This window comes from Peromyscus leucopus, chromosome 3 (genome assembly GCF_004664715.2).
Source record: "Peromyscus leucopus breed LL Stock chromosome 3, UCI_PerLeu_2.1, whole genome shotgun sequence".
In the NCBI taxonomy this organism is placed as follows: domain Eukaryota; kingdom Metazoa; phylum Chordata; class Mammalia; order Rodentia; family Cricetidae; genus Peromyscus; species Peromyscus leucopus.
The window spans coordinates 109,770,245-109,790,592 of NC_051065.1; the positions used below are offsets into that span (position 1 = coordinate 109,770,245).

Here is a 20,348-nt window from a genome sequence, read left to right on the forward strand (position 1 = left end):
AGATACTTTTTTTTTTGAGACAGGGTTTCTCTGTGTAACAGTCCTGGCTGTCCTGAAACTCACTCTGTAGACCAGGTTGGCCTCAAACGCACAGAGATCTGCCTGCCTCTCCCTCCTGAGTGCTGGGATTAAAGGTGTGCAACACTACTGCCCAGGAAAGTGGGTATTTTAATATTTAGAAATGTGTACTTTATTTTCATTTGTATGTTTGCTCATATGTGTGTATATTCACATGTGTGGAGTGTGCTTTTATACTTGTGTGCATGTGCCATGTACAAACCAGAATGGTCAACCTTACATGGCATTCCTCAGATGCCATGCACCTTCATTTTTGAGACAGGGTCTCTCCTTGGCTTGAAGTTTGCTGATTCAGCTAGACCAGCTGACCAGTGAGGCCCTCTCCACCTGTCTCCTCCTCCCCAGCACTGAGATTACAAGCACACCCTATTACACCCTACTCTTTTATGTGGGTTCTGAGGTTAAACTCAGGTCTTTATAATTACATGACAGACACTTTAACTATGTACCTAGTCCCAGATACGTATATTTTAAATTTGGTATAATTACTAAATCCTAACTAGTAAATTCAATTAACTTTCAAAATGAAAAACAATGCTTAAAAAAAAGATTTATTTTAACCACATACCTTAATTTTCATAAGAGAAAGTTAATCAAGTGCTCTCTTTGAGAACACTTATACTAACATTGCAATAATACAGAGAAGATATGCACGGCCCCTGTGCAAGGATGACATAAAGCCAAAGTTTACTTAAGCAATATTAAGGTGGCTCAATGTCATTACCAGTTGACATGCCAATGTGGATGGGAAATTTCACAAAGCCCCACCTCTACATAAAGAGCCACAGTCAAGCAATGGTTGCTGGAAGAGGGAGAATCAGTTTTCTCCAACCCCAAGTGGTCAGCGTTTGAGAGAGAATGGCAGTCATGAAGGAATTTAAGGGAGTTTGGGGGGTATAAACGGCCTAAGTACAGTACTCATGCATGAAATCCTCAGAAACTTAAAAAAATTAAAAATTTAAATAAAGTGGGTAATGGTGGCACACGCCTTTAATCCCAGTACTCGGGAGGCAGAGGCAGGAGGATCTCTGTGAGTTCAAGGCCAGGCTGATCTACAAATTGAGTTCCAGGACAGCCAGAGCTGTTACAACAGAGAAACCCTATCTCAAAGATCAACAAAACAAAACAAATTTAAATTAAAAAAGCAATCAATAAGTGGAAGAAATAATGATAGAAGTGATAATTTCCTTCTGCAAATTTATGTTTAAAAGCAAGTGATTTTGAGATTGTCTTAAATGAAACTTTAAGACGCTTGTTCCAATACAAAAAAATTCTTGAGTACTTTCTGACTAATCTAGATTTGGAAAGCATGTGATATTCAGTAGGGTAGGTGCATTGAAAAGAATGTGCTTCCATCAGGCTTTAACTCTAACTACTCTTCTGTTTTCTTTTATTGGGACACCTGCTTTCTTGTAGTGTGGTTTTATGGGGTGGGGAGTGGAGGATAGAGGTATGGTCTGGTTTCAGGTAGCCCAGGCTAGGCTGGTCTACTGCCTCTGCTTCCTGGGGCATGAACTGCCACTCTCTTTATACTCGCTGGGATCCACTCAGAGCTCCAAGCATGCTAGCCAACCTCTCTAGCAACTAAGCTACTTCTCCAGCCCTGCAATTAAATTTTTTTAAGAAAGGAAGGCTTAATATTAATGCAATATTTTTAAAGAAGAAACTCTTTAGAATTCTTTTCAATTTTTTGGGGTATGTGTGTATGTGTATGTCTACATGTATGTGCTGTGCTTGTTTGTATGGGTGCCCGTGGAAGCCAGAAGAGAGCATGGGAGACCCTGGACCTGGAGTTATTAGAGATGGCTGTGATCTGCCCAATGTGGGTTCTGGGAACCAACTTCTGATCATGTGGGAGAGCAGCAAGTGCTCTCAACCCAGTCACTCCTCCAAGCCTAACATTTGTTTCTTCAAGTTGTATTTTGAATCAATAATTTTATTAGCACACATAAAACTATTTTCTTTTGAGATGGATATAATAATTCATACCACCAGTGAACTCTGGACATACAAGCTAATAAACACAGGAGCGAGAAATGGAGCCACTGCTCAGCAGCTGAGAACACTTGATACACCTACAGAGGACTTGGGCTCAGTTCCCACCACCCAAATGGTGGCTCACAACCATCTGGACCTTCAGTTCCAGAGCATCTGGCATCCCCTTCTGACCTCTGTGAGCATAGGCATGCATGTGGTACACATAGGTACAGGTAGGCAAAACAATCCTACACACAAATATAATAAATAAACCTTAATAAAAAAAAAACCCATGGGGGCAAAGGGCACCATGTTTAAACTTTGAAGACCCCAGTTGGCAGTCTCTGGTAAGCTCTCGCTGGAGGCTTTGGTTAAGACTTAAGCTCTCACACAGTAAGTGATCTATCAGTCTCTTACGAAGAAAAATCTTTCAGATTCTCAACTTATAGGCCAAGAAGTTGGGAGGAAGAAGCTGGAAAGAAGACAACCTATAATGGTGTGAGAGGCTAACCCTCACACAAGGAAGAGCTAGCAATTATGTAACAAAGAAACACACTTCATCTTTCATAAGTACAAGGTCATGGAAAGACTATTCTATGCTTTCTTTAAAGGTATGCCTAGGCCAAGTACAACAGTGTTTGTAAGGTTTAGGAAAGTAAGACTGTTGAGTTAAAATTAAATCTCCATAGAGAATTGAACAAACAAACAGAGATAAAGTGCTACTGAATTTAATTTAATCCCTCCCCATTACTAATATACCAAAAGAGCACACTCATTTTAGAACTAGATGTTGAATGAAGGCTGATATCTACAAGTTAGAACCTACTGTAAAAAGGGAGGTAAAGGATGGGACCCTGCACTCTTAATTTCCTAATTATTGTTGCTCACAAAATTGTCATTTTAAAACTAATTTACTCTTTGATATCCAGTTTATGACAGAAATAAATGGCTAGGAAACAAAGTTTCATGTAATTTGACAAACACATGTAGATTTTCCAACAAACACCTGTCCTCAGTTTTCAAGTTAAAAAAGCCTAGCAGATTTGTTGATACACCCCCACAAGTTGTTTCCCATGTCTACAAAGCAGGCTCGGAGACAGATGACTCGCATATTATCAGGTGAACCATATAAAATTAAAACTTGGTGAACATCAACAATGTAGTGTGCCTTATAATAATGAATAAATGTGCATGAGCAATGCTGAGCAGCCTTGGCACTGCATGTCAATAAAGCTTGTAAGAGAGAGCCCACAGTTCCAACTCACCATGACAATTTCCAAAAATCCTCAAAGAGTCTGTAAGTTGGCCTTTGAATGAATTCAAATTTGGATGCATCTATGTGGATCCTGGACTTTTAGTCAACAAGAGTATAACATTGTAGACTGTCTTTCCCATGTAACCGCAGGCAGGTGGGTCATGTATCGAGAGTCCCACAGTTACTCTAGGACTCTATTGCCTGTATCTAGTGTCTTGGAGTTTGAGATCCAAACTGTGCCTTCCAAAAAAACTCCACCTTATCAATAATTCCCAGTGTGATCACTAAGTAGGCCAGGTCCAGCCAAGGTAGAAGCACAAACCTAACAGAGAATGTGCAGCATGTACATAAGACTCTGTGTGAAGGACATAAATAATCCGAGGCACTGCAAATGATTCAAAAATTAATTAAGCTTATTGCTTGGCAGGTTGCATCATTTCTGTGAGCCCTGAACCTGGCTGTCCCACAGTCTCCATGTTACCCAGCAGACACTTCCTGAGGTGCCCGGGCTTCAGCCCAAGTGGGAATGTGTTCCTCTTCCTCCAGTATTTTCAGAGCAGGTTCTACAATAAAACTCAACAGGGGTGGTGGGTAGAGAGGGAAAGGAAGGCAGGGAAAGAGGAAGGAAAGGCTGGCCTTAATTAACAGGCACAATCTATGGCCATGACCAAAGCCAAAGAAAATCCTTTCTAACTCACACTTATAAATTAATGAAGGCTGCAAATCAATTTTTAAGAGCTTTATAAAACATTTAAGGAAGACTGTACTATCCCTGGATTTTCAGCAAGAATGAATCAAATCTGAAGCTTCTCAGCTTACACAGTTATAATTTCATTTACATCCTAGGAGAGAACCTTTATTCTAAGTACTAAGTGTCGTACTAGCAGTAAGATGTAAAGATATAAATCTTTGTACATAGTGAATGACAGTATTCTGAAACGTTAACGGGCAAACAGTCTAGGAACATTAATTACAGATGCTGATCCCGTAGGTCAGGGTGGGCCTGATAGTCAGGATTCCAACCAGATATCATGTTATTCCGCAGCACCTCAGGGTCTCTATGTTTAGACAGAGAAAACCATTCCCCGTTTTGTAGGAGGAGTACAGAGGGCTCTTGTAGGGTGCCACTGTTAGTTCAGCAGAAATGAGGAACCCCTTTTCTGTCCTCTTAGAGGTTAAGCATTTGAAAATAACCAAAAGCCCAGAAGGAAATATAGACAAAACGTTTCCAATGAGGGCAGCATCAACTGCAGGTGATGAAGATCCCTTCTCCTTTTGGAGGGGGTGTTTCTATTCTACACTCTCCTGTATAAGCGCAGACAGACATCTGTACATCGGTGAACAAAGACATCCAGCTCATCTAGTTTGGCCTTGGCCTCGGGGCCCTGAGGACTCTGCTCTGGTCCTCCCCACTCTAAGGCTGGTCTATAGCTGTCTTCTGCATGCTCTTTCACTCTGCCTCCACAGGGCTTCATTCAGGAGCCCCTCACACTGGGCCTCCTTATCATCTCATGGCTTCCTTTGTCCCTCATCCTTACTACTACTTGTCCTCAGGATATTATCTCTGATACCAGAGGCTGGATCAAAAGCTGTACTCAGCCCTGCTGTGTTAACAGGGAGATCCATACCAGTCCCTTTCTAACATCTTCCTCTGCATGTATCAAGTAGCTTGATTCAGCATCAGTTCTCACTTCTGGGTTATGAATTCTATAAGGCAGTAACCACGACAGTTTCTGTGCACGTCTGTGTTCCCTGAGGGCTGCCAGAGTCTATAAGGTACACAGTGTCACTCAGTAATACTTTGTGGAACATAAAAAGAAACAAGTAGTGACAGCACACATAAATCCCAGCCGAGGATCGTCCTAGATACCAGTACTGTGGATCCGGTTTTTAATGACATGACTCATGGCATTTCTCTCCACTCCATTAGTTACACCTGAATAACATATACCTATACTACTTTGCCATGTGTGTGTTCAACGCATTAGATATTCAGAAGACTCCCATCACTTTCTCTCTACTATTCCTTTTCCCACATGCCCCACCCTGTAAATGTGTATTTATATATAAAAAGGATAATAAGCCAACATCCTATAATTAGATGTTCCTCTGTACCCATGACTTTGAGTATGAGACCAAAGAAGAGACAAACTAGTGTTTATAGTTATCTCACAGCAAAAGGAACAAGTAGTCTCATTTTTCAGTTGAAGGAAATGAGAGCCACATAATTTGTAAATGATGAAGGGCATTAAAACACAGAGCGGCTTGTGTCTCACATCTACACACTCAACTCCAGAAATCTCTAAGGGTCTCTGAGCAAGAAATCAAGTAAAATTTTCCTAGCTCCAGCCTCACCACCTTCAAATGCAGGGAAAAGCCACTGACAGCACAGGGTTCCTTCGGTTACTTTCATTATCAACAGAGAACATTCCAAAGCAGAGTGTGCCAACAGAGCTTATCACACCAGACGGCTCCCAGGGCCCGCCAGAGACCAGGACTCCAGACGGTCTCCTTTTCCTCAACGACAAACATGAACTCTCTTCACCCCACTTTATATCTCTGTCCCCCAAAAGTACACTGCCGGCAGCTGCTGCTCTGCAGATCTTCTAGGAAGCAAAACAATCCCATTATTGAGCACAGACATCCCCTTTCTAATTAGCATGCAGAAATATGCAACCCATAACTCCTTCCAGGCTGAAGGAAAATCTCCCGTGTGGCTCGAAGTGTATAATCGGTCTCTTCTACCCAGAGGCATTTGCAAAACAGGCATGTTCAGAACCCAGTCCTATTGAATAGTTCATCCCTTCTAAACTCTCTCCCAGGGAAGTCCCAAGGGTGGGCACTAAGGCAGCAACCAGGATTGCAGAGTAAAAATGTCAGCACAGAAAAAAAAAAAGAAAGAAAAAGAAGAAGAACCAACAGGGATGGCTCAGTTGCTTTATTTCCGGCACTGTATCAAATAAATTAGCTCAGTGCACCATTAGAAAGTTGGCCCAAGGAGTTTATTCTTATTTCCTTTGATTTGCTTTGATACCTTGTCTGTCCAGGAAAAGGACAAGGCGCTGGTTTGAGCCGATTCAAGGTGCAAAGCTGATCACTGGCACACTCCACTAACAACTTCTATGCCTTGCAAGAGGGTCTGTTGGGAGCACATGCAGCTGTCAACAGTTACTACTGCGGAGGGGACAGTTCCATGATAGAGTCGGTGCCCACTCCTTAAACCTGGTCCAATTACAGCATTGCTTTCCTTCTTTTTTGAGACAGGGTTCACTATGTAGTCCAGGGTAACCTAAAAATCATGCTCCCCTTTGCCTCCTTCTCTCTGTCTACCACAGCCTCCTAGTGTTTATTATCTTGGCAAATGTTAGCAACCTAGGTCTAGATATAGAAGACAAGAGGCTAGGAGGATTATTGTCACTTATCTCTTCTTTCCTTCTGACAATGAACAACAAATACACTACCAAATTCAGCTCTTTGGTTACAGAAATATCTCTAGATTCAACTACTACCATCACCCATACAGTTCACAGCTAACCACAACACCCACTGCCAGATAAAAAGTACAGTAGGGTGTTCTGTGGTGTGTGTGTGCGTGTGTGCACGTGCATATAAAAGTGAGTTTAGGAGCATGTGTGCTGTGCTGCATGTATATGCATGTACTGCTGGTACATGGGGTGTACGTTGGTCCTTGCCTTCCATCTTGCTTTGAAACAGGGTCTCTACTGGATTCCTCGTTGTACACTCCAGGCTCACTGGCCCATGAGCTTCCAACGGGTCTCTCATCTTTGTCTCCCATCTCACTGTGAGGGTCTTGGAGTTACAGACACATGCACTACAGTGTCCAGGTTTTATGTGGATTTGTGCTATGGCATTGAGCTTTCTGAGGATTCTGGGAATCCAAATTCAGCTCAAAACGTGTTTGCTGTACAAAGCTGGTGAGTGAGGAGACAGGTTCTAATGTGGGACTTTATCTCTCCTTGAATAATTTTTTATTCAAAAAATGGCACTGAAATCAATACAGTGGCCAGCTTTCATGGTTAATTTAAATTCAACTTTTAAAAAATTATCAGTTATTCCTTTGAATATTTTGTGTGTGCATGTGTGTGTAAGAGGGAAGGAGGGAGAGAGAGACAGAGAGACAGAGAAAGAGGGAGGCGAAGATATGTGTGTATGTCTGAAAGGATCAGTGGCATCAGATCTCTCTGGAACCGGAGTTGTAGGCCACTGTAAGCTACATGACATGCATGCTGGGAACTTTACTCAGGTCCTCTGCAAGAATAGTAACTGCTCTTAATCACCAAGCCATCTCTCCAGCCTCAATGTATGAATTCACAGTAGTTGCAACAGCATGCACAAAACTCTGTAAACCCAGGCCAGAACAAATCCAAGCATGGTGAAGAGAATTTGGCAAATGATCCCTAATGACATCTATTAGCTGACAAGAGGGAGAGTCTTCTCTTAGTCCCTGGTTAAGTTGACTACTCTTTAGTGGAAGACCACACCTCCAAGACTATTTGGGCAGCACAAATTGGTCTGGAAAGATTTGGGAGCAGGGGGGGAGACATACAAAGTGTGTGGTAGAGAGGATGGGTTTAATCTGGGAAGAGTTGGGGGAGGGGAGTGAGAATGACTAAAAACACATTGTAAGAAACTCTGAAAGAAGTGATAGGAAAGAAAAAAACCACAAAACCTCAACTGTTCAGGAGCTTGAGAGATGGCTCAGCATTAAGAGCACTTGCTGTTCTTGCAGCAAAGGACTAGCATTTAGTTCCTAGCACACATATGGAGTGCCTCACCAACCACCTGTAACTTCAGCCCCAGGGGATCGTGATGGCCAGTTCTGGACTCCATGGGCACCTGTACTTGGGCACATAGGCACATACATATCATTTTAAAAAGTAAAAATGAATGCACCCGTTGAGTCTGAAGAGCCTTAGCAGGTGAGTGGCTACCATATGCATAGTTGAAAATACAGTGGGTGGGCTACACTGAACAAAGCTCTCCATGGACAGCGCTGGCTAGGGGAAGCCGAGACAGGCTGCTTCATGCCCCACCCACAAGCCACCATGCTAACCTCCTCTGTACTCAACACAGTCAGCTTTCAGCTCATGCCTTGGGTGCTGATGACTGGGCTCCCTTGCTATCTCCAAGCAGTTCACCTGACCTTCCACAAGCTCCCCTCTTCCAGCTGCTTCCTCCACCAGCTGGAGACAGCACCTGCCGTAGCCTTCCCGAGCATGCTGCAGAATGCCCTTTCAGAATGCATTGTGCTTTTGTTTTGTTTAGTATTTTTGGTTTTCCCAGACACGGTTTCTCTGTGTAGCCACCCTGGCTGTCCTGGAACTAGCTCTGTAGACCAAGCTGGCCTCAAACTCACAGAGATCCACCTGCCTCTTCCTCCTGAGTGCTGGGATTAAAGGTGTGGGCTACCACACCCACATTCTTCCTTTCTTTCTTTCTTTCTCTCTTCTTTCTTTCTTTCTTTCTCTCTCTTTCTCTTCTCTCTCTCTTCTCTTCTCTCTCTTTCTATCTATCTGCCTGCCTGTCTGTCTGTCTGTCTGTCTATTTGCCTCAGAACCTGAGAGGTTCTAATCCATAATTAGATGGCTCTCTTCCCTTGTTTTGGCCCTGTGGCAAAACAAGGCATTGGGACATGGAAAAGGTGCATGCCAAGGTGGAGCAATCTGTTCATGTTATGTGGCTAAGAGGCAAAGAGAGAAAGAAGCCATGTTCTCAATGGAGTGTCTGTCCTGTGCCAGGACAATGAAAGCTACGCAGTAAGGATGAAGCTTCCAGGTGAGTACCAGCTTGCTTTTTCCACATTCTTTGACTCAAGTATATAGTTTCTCCAACAATACAGTCTCACCATCAAGTCCAGAGCGAAAGCAATAGCATTCCCCTCAAGAGCATATTCCTTATGACTTCCCCAAAGCATTCTAAGTAGACTGATGCCATCTTTTAAGAGTCCCACCACTTGCCAACAGCAGCCCGGGCTAGGAAACTAGCATTTTTAATGCACAGCTCTTGAGGACATTTATCTGAACAAAGGCAATCAAATACAGTTATTTTTAATGGCATATTTAAAGAATACCCTGTATGGTTTGGTTTGTTTTTAAGGAGAAGAGCTGTCTCAGCTCAGAGTTTCAGAGTGCTCAGTTCACAGCATGGTAGGCCTGGAAGTAAAAAGTGTTGTAATGCCAGGCTTTTCCTTTTTGGAATTAGAAGCCAAATAAAATTCCAGATGACAAAAAAATGTGGGTGGAACCTGGGAAATAAATACATATACTTGACTGGCAGGTCCACTGGTTTACTAGAAGGAGATGGGAATATGCTGTGTAGCAATTTACGTAAGGTGTGTGTGTGTGCGCGCTAACACTGACTGGGAGTGTACCTGTGCCAGGCACTCAGCTAAGCCCTTTGCAATCACTCCCTCGTTTAGTCCTACTCACACGGAAGTGCTGTAATTACCAAGGGGAAAATGGAGACTGAGCCTAAAATGATTTGCCAGAGGAGACAGCTCCACGGCACAGGGCTGAGACTCAGATCCAAGGGGTTGTAGCCTGCTCCTGAGTGTCTCCCACCAGACACAGCCACTGGTGAGGGATGGTCCAGGGGCAGCAGGCGAGAGACAGCCCTCTGGGGATCTAGTAGCCTTACCCCTAGTAGCTGGCATTTAATACAATTTCCATTTGCTTTCAGCTTGTGAAAGTCAAACCCTAGTTGGTTTCAAAAAGTTAAGAGCCTTCTTGTATGGGTGTGAAATTAAACTAGTAAAAGGTCAAATGCTGGAGAGCAAGCATAGAAAAATGCCTAAGAAGTAGAAAGGATTGATTTGGTATATCCAGAAATTTCAATTCCAAAATAACCAACCAACATTCATAGAAATACACTTGAAGACAATCAGTTATTTCCTGAAAAATATTTACTTCCCTTCTGCTTGGCCAGGAAGTCAGTGCAACACTAACAGGCTACCTGTTAGAGCCAGGATAGCCTTGAGTTTGGGGGAAGAGTGCTGGATCTGAGCTGGGGGTGGTGTCTCAGACTGGCCATGAAGACCTTACCTGTTCCATTTAGCCGGTCGGTCACAGTAATGGTACCCTTGCTGCACTGATGACAGTGAAGGCAAAAAGGAACCTGTCCCATATGTACAGTTTGTCACATAAACAACTGAATAAACGAAGTTTATTTCTATTTTCCGTACTACACTTCTGTCTAGATCCTAAGCTTTTCCTTTCACCCCAATTCCTCTAGCTGTGCCTGTAAAAATGCAAACGTATGGAATATGCATTTGGGGACCAAGGCTCCCCAGATTGAAAGAATAGGTGAGGACAATTCACTATCTAAGCAAAGAGGTCTCCAGCTGCTCCATAAAGGTCACCAAATTAAGTGGAGTCACACAGACAGGAAGTCCTTTGTGTCTCTCTCAGCCCCTTTCTATTCTTCATTGCATCCTTAGACCGCAACCATTCAGCCCAGAAGCTACCCATCCACATTCCCTTCCAGGGGACTAAGTCAGAAATAAGTAAGAATCCCCCCAAACAGGATCGCTGCCTTGTCAGTATCTACTGGCATTTACAATCTTTCAGCCTGCTCGTTCACAATGATCCCTGAACCTTCTATTTAGGAATGAACATTCTACAGTCGCTTATTCTCTGCATCTTAACCATGTGTGGATGTCTGTATGAATTGTAATCTACTACAAAAAGGAGTTTCTCTAAATGGGATTGAGAGATGCATTAATCTATGGGTATAATAATAAGTCATTAAGAACTGGTTTCATACTATGTCTATTTAGCAAAAATAATTGTAGCATGAATCTTAAATGGTCTTATTAATAAAATCAAACCTGAGGCCAGTTATTGGGGTGAATGCTGGAAGATCAGAGAAGCAGAACAAGCCACAGCCACCTCACCTCGCCAGTTCCTCAGCTGATCCTATTTCCTCAGACTGGAAGCCTCTGAGTCCTCATCCAAATGAATCTCAGCTGAACTGCTTCTTGAAAGCCTGAAAGCTTAACTACCCAAATGCTTCAGGTCTTCACGCCTTAAATACCTTTCTGCTTTCTGCCCTCACTTCCTGGCATAAAGGCTCACTTCTTGGGATTAAAGGCGTGAGTCACCATGCCTGGCTATTTCCAGTGCGGCCTTGAAGTCACAGAGATCCATGCCTCCAGAAAGCTAGGGTTAAAGGTGTGAGTGCCAACATTTTCTAGCCTCTGTATCTAGTGGTTGTTCTGTTCTCTGACCCCAGATAAGTTTATTAGGGTGCACAATATTTTGGGGAACAAAATACCACAACAAATAATAATAGTAGGTTCTCTCCTAGGGCCTATGATCTGTCTAGTCACAGGCTTTTTGCCTAGATAATGGTGTCAGATATGGATTCCATCTTGTGAGGTGAGACTTAAATTCAATCAGAGAGTGGATGGTTACTCCCATGACGTTCAGCCACTACTGCTCCAGTGTGCATGTCTTGTCAGCTCAGTTGTTAATTTAGTGCTCAGAGTCTGGGTAAGACTGATGATTACTTTCTTCCCCTGGTAGCAAAACATGCTCCAGGACAATGAAAGCTACGCAGTAAGGATGAAGCTTCCAGGTGAGTACCAGCTTGCTTTTTCCACATTCTCTGACTCAAGTATATAGTTTCTCCAACAATACAGTCTCACCATCAAGTCCAGAGGGAAAGCAACAGCATTGGCTATATATACCTGTAATGTTTGGGGGTCTATGTGACCTAACTAGCCAACAACTTCAAAATAGGCAACCCATTCGTGGCACTAGGCTTTTTATTTGTTAGCCTATGGTGTCTAGTAGGGGCACTGGTACCTGGTTATAGGGTAATTCCACTTTAGTTCTTTTCATATATGAGCGTGTATATATTTTAGGAAGCTTCTATAGTGGTAGATTTCCTTATGACTTTTTTTGAAAGAATATTAGTGTTATTTATCTCTCTCCAAGTTCCTCCTCTATACACAGCCCGATATTAACCCCTCCTGTACCACTATTACTCTTTAGCCATTTATACTACTGAGTTCTGGTGCTGTTCCCTTGAAAGCTCTTCTCATGGTACCTTCCTTATTCCGGGCATCTATGGCTATTCCAAACAAAGCATACATATATATCTGAAGACTGAAAGCTAACATTAGCAAATGAGAGACGAACGACATGTGATGTTTCTTTCTGAATCTAGGTTACTACACTCAGAATGATTGTTTCCAGCTCTATCTACTTACCTGTGAATTTTATAATTTGTTTCTTAATAGCTAAGTAATATTTCATAAATATACCACATTTTATTATTCACTTGTTATTTATCTCATCTTGTTATAACTGTGGTAGGCCATATATTTTTCTCATCCATTTCTTTCAGATTTTTCCAGTTGGGGAAAATATAAAATTTAAAAGTATATCTAGGATTCTCGGAATTTCTTCGGTATCTGTTGTGAGGCCTTCCTTCTCATCACCAATTTTATTAATTTGGGTCCCATTTCTCTTTTGGTTAATATGGCTAGCAAACTGCTAACCTTGTTAATCTTTTCAAATAACCAACTCTTGGTTTTATTCTTTGTATTGTTTTGCTTTTTTTTTCTGTTTCTATCTCATTAATTTCAGCCCTGATTTTGATTATCTTTTTGTCTTAATTTGACTTTTATTGCTCTGATAAAGACACGATCAAAATTAACTTAAGGAGGAAAGAGTTTAGTTTATCTTATAGTTTATTGTCCACCAGGAAGGAAAAGTCAGGGCAAGTGCTCAAGGTCACACCCAGAGCAGACACTGAAGCTGGAACCACAGAGCGAGGGGCACTCCTCACTGGCTTGCTCAACTGGCTTTCTTTTTTCCTCTCTTCTTTCTTACCTTTTTTTTTTTAATAATTTAATTTAATTTTACATATCAGCCACGGATTCCCTTGTTCTCCCCCCTCCCGCCCCTCTACCCCCCCTCCATTCCCATCTCCTCCATGGCAAAGACTCCCCGAGGATTGAGTTCAACTTGGTAAATTCAGTCCAGGCAGGTCCAGTCCCCTCCTCCCAGGCTGAGTCAAGTGTCTCTGTATAAGCCCCAGGTTCCAAACTGCCAGCACATGCACTGAGGACAGGTCCCAGTCTCACTGCCTGGATGCCTCCCAAGCAGATCAAGCTAATCAACTGTCTCACTTATCCAGAGGGCCTGATCCAGTTGGGGACTCCTCAGCTATTGGTTCATAGTTCATGTGTTTCCATTCATTTGGCTATTTGTCCCTGTGCTTTTTCCAACCTTGGTCTCAACAATTCTCGTTCAAGAATGGATAAATAAAATATAAAAAAAAAAAAAAAAAAAAAATATTAGGATACTAGATGATAAAACAAAAGAAAAAAAAAAAATAAGAAAACAAAGATGACTGGACTGCTACTCACAACACCAGGGAGGCTACCTGGAAAACAGGACCCTAAGAAAGACACAGGGATCACCCAATGACAGAGAAATGGATGAGATCTACATGAACAACCTGGACGTGAGTGGGGGTAATGAAGGGCAAGGTTGAGGGAAAGAGAGCTTAGGGGAGCGGGAGATCCCAGCTGGATCAAGAACAGAGAGGGAGAACAAGGAATAAGAGACCATGATAAATGAAGACCACATGAGAATAGGAAGAAGCAAAGTGATAGAGAGGTCCACAGAAATCCACAAAGATACCTCCACAATAGACTACTGGCAATGGTCGAGAGACAGCCTGAACTGACCTACTCTGGTGATAGGATGGCCAAACACCCTAATTGTCATGCTAGAAACCTCATCCAATGACTGAAGGAACCAGATGCAGAGATCCATGGCCAGGCTGGGGAACTCCAGGAGTCCAATTGGCGAGAAAAATGAGGATTTGTATCAACTGGCTTTCTTATACAACCCAGGGTCACCTACCCAGGGCTGGCAGTGCCCACCGAAGGCTTAGCCCTCCCACATGGATCATTAATAAAGAAAATGCCCCACAGACTTGCCTACAAGCCAATCTGATTGAGGCATTTTCTCAGGTGAAGTTTCCTCTTCCCAAAGGACCATAGCTTGTGTCAAGTTGACAAAAACAAAAACAAACAAACAAACAAAAACCTAACAACAACAACAAAACCCAACCAGTATACTCTTCTTGTCCACTGTTTTTGGGTTTTGCTTGTTCTGGATTTTCCAAGTTCTTCTAGGGCAGCATAGTTATTAGTTTGAGATTTCTCAGATTTTTTTGATACATAATACTATAAGCTTTCCTCTTCGGATTACCTTCACAGGATCTCACAGACTTTGGTATGTTGTGTTTTCATTTCCATTCATTTCTTTCTTGATCACTTACTTGACCCAACTCAGTAGCGTGATGTTTAGTTTCCATAAGTCTACTTACTTTCTGTAGTTTCTACTGCTGTTGATACTCAGCTTTATTCTCTTATGGTCAGGCAGAATGCAGTGTGTGATTTCACTTGTTCTATATTTATTAAGACTTTCCTCAAGTCCTAATATGTGGTCTGTTTTGGAGAAAGTTCCATGGGCTGCTGAGAAAAAAGTGTACTCTTTAGTGTTTGGATGGAATGTTCTATGGATAATCTGTTAGGCCGACTCGATGTTCTCTAACTCCAGAGTTTCTTAGTATAGGCCTTCTCCCCGCTCAATGGCTTGTCTATTATAAGCGTGGTATTGAAACTATCCACTGTCACCATGTTGGGATCAATCTGTAGCTTTAGATCTAATAGTGACACTTTTATGAAAATGAGTGCTTCTGTATTTAGTGCACATAGAGTTAGACTGTAATACTCTATTAGTGGATTAATACTTTGATGAGTATGAAGTATTCCTCCTTTTCTCTCATTCTCTCTCTCTCTCTCTCTCTCTCTCTCTCTCTCTCTCTCTCTCTCTCTCTCTCTCTCTCTCTCTCTCTTTCAAACAGGGTTTCTCTGTGGAATAGTACTGGCTGTCCTGGAACTCACTTTGTAGACCAGGCTGGCTCCCAGAGATCCACCTGCCTCTGCCTCCCAAGTGCCGGGATTAAAAGCGTGCACCACCACCGCTCAGCTCCTGAGTAGTTTTGAAGTCTATTTTTCCAGATACTGGATTAACTATTCCACTTGTTTCTGATTTCATATCTTTTCCTATTACTTCACCCTAAGGTGGTATCTATCATTGATTGTGGGGTATGTTTCCTAGCGGCAGCAAAAAAAGAGATGTATCCCATTTTCTAATCTAATCTGTTAGTCTGTGTGTATTTGCTAGGGAGTTGAGACTGTTAAGAATTATTGAACAATATGTACTAATTCCTGTTACTTTGTGGTAGTTTATTACATATCTTCCCCCCCCCCCAGCTGAGGACCGAATCCAGGGCCTTGCATTTGCTAGGCAAGTGCTCTATCACTGAGCTAAATCCCCAACCCCTCAGTACATATCTTTTAAGTAAGTGTTCTATTCAAATTATATTAAGTTTGATTAAATTTATTTCCTATGTCTTCTCAGGCATGTTTAATCTTCTCTCCACATCTCCTCTGTAAAGCTGGCTTAGTGATCATAAAAATTCCTTAAATCTATTTTAATCATGAAAATTTTTCTTTTTCCTTTGATACAACTGATAATTTTGCTGGGTATAGTAGTCTGGCCTAGTATCTGAGGTCTTTTATAACTTGCTTAACTGCTTCAGGTTTTCAGTCTCCACTGAAATATCAGCTCCTCCTCTTCTTCTCTAGCCTTTCTTTGTTCTGTACCTTTACTGTGTTGACTGTTATGTGGAAAGTTTCTTTCTGGTTGTGTCTATTGATTACTCTGTATGCCTCAGATTTTGACAGGCATCTCCTTCCTTAGATTAGGGAAGTTTTCTTCTTTGCTTTTGTTGACAATGTTTTCTGTGTCTTTGAGCTGAGTCTCTCTTCCTTTTGTATCCACTATCCTGCCGTCCCTGGGTGTTCTGTCTTTTCATAGTGTCCTGACGTCCCTTGTGTGTTATGTCGTGACTTTTTGCTGTTGGTTTTCATTTAACATATCCTTTGACTAAGTGATCCGGGTCTTCTGGGTTGTCTCAAGACCTGGCGTGCTTCCCTACCCTTGGTTCCAGTCTATTGATGAGGCTTTCCTCTGAATTTTTTGTTTCAACTCCTAAAATTTTTATGAGTTTTACTTCATTTTGTTTTTTTCTTCTGAGCTTCTATCTCCTTATTAAATTCTATTTATAAAGGTTGGATTGCTTTTATTATTTTACTCAACTGTGTTTTCACTGTCTTTATACCAGCATTTACTCAGATCCTCTTTGAGTTTCTCAATTATTTTATTGTTGTTATTTTGAAATCATTGTCTTATGCATCATCTAAGTTGCTTTTCCTAGGAACATTACTCTGGGAGGACTGATTTTTGGTGGTGACCTATTGTATTGGTTATCCATGTTGCATGTGTTTTGGTGATGGGACCTAGGCATCTGGGGTTAGGTCTTTGGTAATGTCTCTTGGTATGAGAATACCTTGCTTTTCCTTTGTTGAGTAGGTATTTAAAATCTCTATTTACTGCTCTAGCAATCTGAAGGGTTGTAGACCAGCAGAATTCAGATTAATTTCAGGATAGTTTAGGGGTTAGTCTTAGGGCAATTCAATGTTGATGCTTGACAGGGTATTAGAAGTAATCCCAGTTCAGCTTAGGCTAGGAGTAGTATCTAAAAACAGGAGAGGGCTTCTGTAGAATAAGAGGGGAAATCTCAGGAGAGTCTGGGGGAGAGGAAACCATGATCAGAATATACTGTATGAAAAACATCTATTTTCAATAAAAGAAAAAAATGACAAAACAAACAAACAAAAAAGAATTCCATATGATACTGCATTGTCAAACTTTAATTAGTAATTAGTTTGGCTTTTAATGGTGCATACAATCAAGTGACAATGTCATAGATTTGAAAATATATAATCACTGGGTGTAGTGGCTCACAACTTTAAGCCCAGCACATGGGAGCCTGGTCTACAGAGTGAGTTTCAGGATAGCCAGGGCTATATAGATAGACCTTGTCTCAAAAAAAGGGGTAGGAGGGAGAAAAAGAAAGGAGAAGATTTTTACAGCCAATCCTCAGGAGTCTGCTTAGGACTACCTGTTAGGCAGCAAGAGTGAGTGGAACTGACAGTGTGAGCATGGGGTTCCCTATCTGAAGAATGGGGTCTGAGGACCAATACAAGAAACCTGAAAATCATGCAGGGAAGGGGTTAAGTGGAGCTGTAGTGGAGCCTAGGACTAGGATGTAGTACTCAGGTTTCGGGAGCAGGTGGAGTTGGTCATGAGAGTATGGGACCCTTTCCTGGAGAGACGCCATGGGCATGAATGGATTTGGTATCCCCAGGCTACAGTCCCTACCTGGAAAGTGGTCTAGGCAAAGGACACAGTCTTCAGGCAAGTCGGGGTGGAGACAGGTAAATAATAATGTTTCCATTTACCTTTGGTTTTTAATCTTAATGTTTGAAATTTCTTTATGATTATCCAATACACATTTTAAGAGTTTGTAGAGATCCACATAACATAACTATGAATAAACCAGTAATTTAACTTAGTTAATTGTATCATATTATGGTATTCTGTCTCAAATAACAACACTCCAAAGAACAAACATTATATCCAAAGATATAATATTGTTTTCAGAAAATATAACATTTTCAAGACATAAAAATGGTCAATAAGTATCTAAAAATACCTCAGTATCAGTCATTATCAAAACTAAATCAACACCATAACAAGGTATCGTCTCACTCCAGGCAGAGTAGCTATTAGCAAAAGGACCAAAAGTAGCACACAGCAAAACTGAGGGTGAAGGGGAATTCTTGAACAATGAATATACATTGTATACCCAATAGGAAAAATAGCATAGAAATTCCTTAGAAATATAGAAACAGAAGTAGTTCATTATCCAGTTCATGCTCACATACATATATGTATGTATATGTACATACATATACATATGTGTGTATATGTATATATGTACATACACATACAAACATATATACATACACACACACACACACACACACACACACACACACATATATGAAGAGAAAACAGAAGTCAGAGTGCAAAACACATCACTACTCCCATGTTTATCATTGTTCACAATGGTCATGGCTTGGCATCAACCTGAGTATGCCCTATGCCTAGGTTCATTCTCCAGCACCTCATAAAACAGAAGTGGCAGTAAAAGTTGTTACCTCAGTACTGGAGAGGTTGGGGCATTGGGATACCAAGTTCAAAGTCAACTTCAGCTACATACTGAGAGTCATGCCAGCCTGGACTACATGAGACTCTCCTCAAAAATAAAAATAAAAACTTATTGTTGGTCAACATGGATGATTAGGCTAGATGAAAACATCAGACACAGACAAATACTCATGTTCTGACATGCATGTGAAAGACACAATAGCTCTGTAACAGAAGGCGAGAGGCGAATAGTAGCAACTAGAGGCTGGGAAGGGTGTGGAAGATAGGGAAGATGATTAGCAGTGACATGGATACAATTAGCTAAGATGAAAAATTTCCAATTTTCTATCGAATAACAGAGTAACTAGGGCTGTCACTAATTAATTATATATTTCAAAACAGCCAGTAGAAAGGACTCCGAATATCCCTAACACAAATGATCAGAGTTAAATGATGAGTATCACTTGTAGCCTGGCCTTGTATTGAACTCATGACCTTCCATTTCAGCATTCCCAGCCCTGGGATTCCAAGTGTATGTCAAGTGTCCTGATCTGTCCTCACATATGTATGAAATATCAGACCTGAATGTCAATTAAAAAAGAAAACACAAGAAATCAGCTATGAAAAACCCACACATAGAGAGCTAGCTAGATAAATTATAATACAACCCTCGAACAGGTAAGGAAATGTAACTTTTCCCCTACTTGGTTTTGACATATAACTTTCATTTGTAGAAACTCACACTATAGCTACAGCTAATGCCCATGTTATTAAATACAGCAGTGTTCTGAAAGAGCAAAAATTACAAATATTTTTAAATAATAAAAAAAAATCGTAAAAATTGCTTTTAAAATAACCCAAATGTTTGCATGGAGAGAAAAAAACTAAATATGGTACATTCATAGGAAGTGACTTGAGAAAGGAAAACAGGGAGTTTTCTATTGATGAATGGCAAGGATCTATTAAGATAGAACAAGACAGAGAAGCACAGGGCACCCAAAGCATTCAATGTACACCGTCCTCTGTGCACAACAGGAAGAAACATGAACACACAGAGGTACACACATGCACGCATGTGATACTCAAAGGAACTTCAAATAACAATCAGGAGCTCTGGTCATCAGCCACATTGCTTATTGCACTGAATTCAAGTCAAGCAGGGAGCAGTCTGCCATAGGAAGGTGCTACTCAGTGGTGTTTCTTTATGAACAGTGTAAATACACTTCCAGGAAAAACCAACTAGTGGTAAAAATAGAATTTCATTTCTTCAAGATAAAAACAACAATATAAAGTCACATTGTGATGACCTATGATTCGGTGAAGCAGTACAAGGGTCCACATCAAAACATAAAACTTAATGTCCTTAAGTTCACAAGGTAAAAGAGAAAAGCGATTTGCAAAGAGATCTTTCAAGGCTTTCCATATCTTATTAGCACAGACCACATTAAGGCAGACTAGTCTCTTCTTACTTCTTTAGACTCCCCAGAGTCTGAACACTCTGCCTGGACCACTGCAGGCACTCGGGATGCCGCAGGGCAGCAGGGCAGCTCACCTTCATAGGTGCCGACTTCCAGCAGGGTCCCGCTCTGCTCGAGGTCCAAGAACTCTTTCACAGTCAGAAAGCTGTAATCCACGCCAGGCACTTCTCCTTCTCTGGGAGATCGGGTTGTGCCTGCAGCAGAAAATACAAAGGCCCAGGATGCCATCAGTCCATTAGAACAGGGAGTTCCAACCCGAGTAATTAAACAAACCTGCTCAGTAACTGGCCTGCCTAGAACTAGAACAGGGGCCCAGGAAAAGCAGCTTTCTAATAGAACGGCATCCCCAATTCCTCCCTCCTTCCCTCCAGCAGGGAGATGGGAAACAGGTAATCC

The 20,348-nt window shown here is 41.6% G+C and overlaps 1 protein-coding gene and 1 non-coding gene across 27 annotated transcripts in view; one reads left to right on the forward strand and one right to left on the reverse strand.

Moving 5' to 3' along the window:
• Positions 1 to 20,348, reverse strand: part of Magi1 (membrane associated guanylate kinase, WW and PDZ domain containing 1) — a 653,433-nt gene that overhangs the window by 122,440 nt on the left and 510,645 nt on the right. For all 26 annotated transcript variants that reach the window (XM_028855222.2, XM_037203933.1, XM_037203931.1 and 23 more), the window contains one exon: positions 20,027 to 20,146. In XM_028855222.2, the coding sequence (XP_028711055.1) occupies positions 20,027 to 20,146 (120 nt within the window). The remainder of the gene's footprint in view (positions 1 to 20,026; positions 20,147 to 20,348) is intronic.
• Positions 676 to 782, forward strand: LOC114682197. Its single transcript, XR_003733012.1, has one exon. It is a non-coding gene; the product is annotated as a U6 spliceosomal RNA (small nuclear RNA).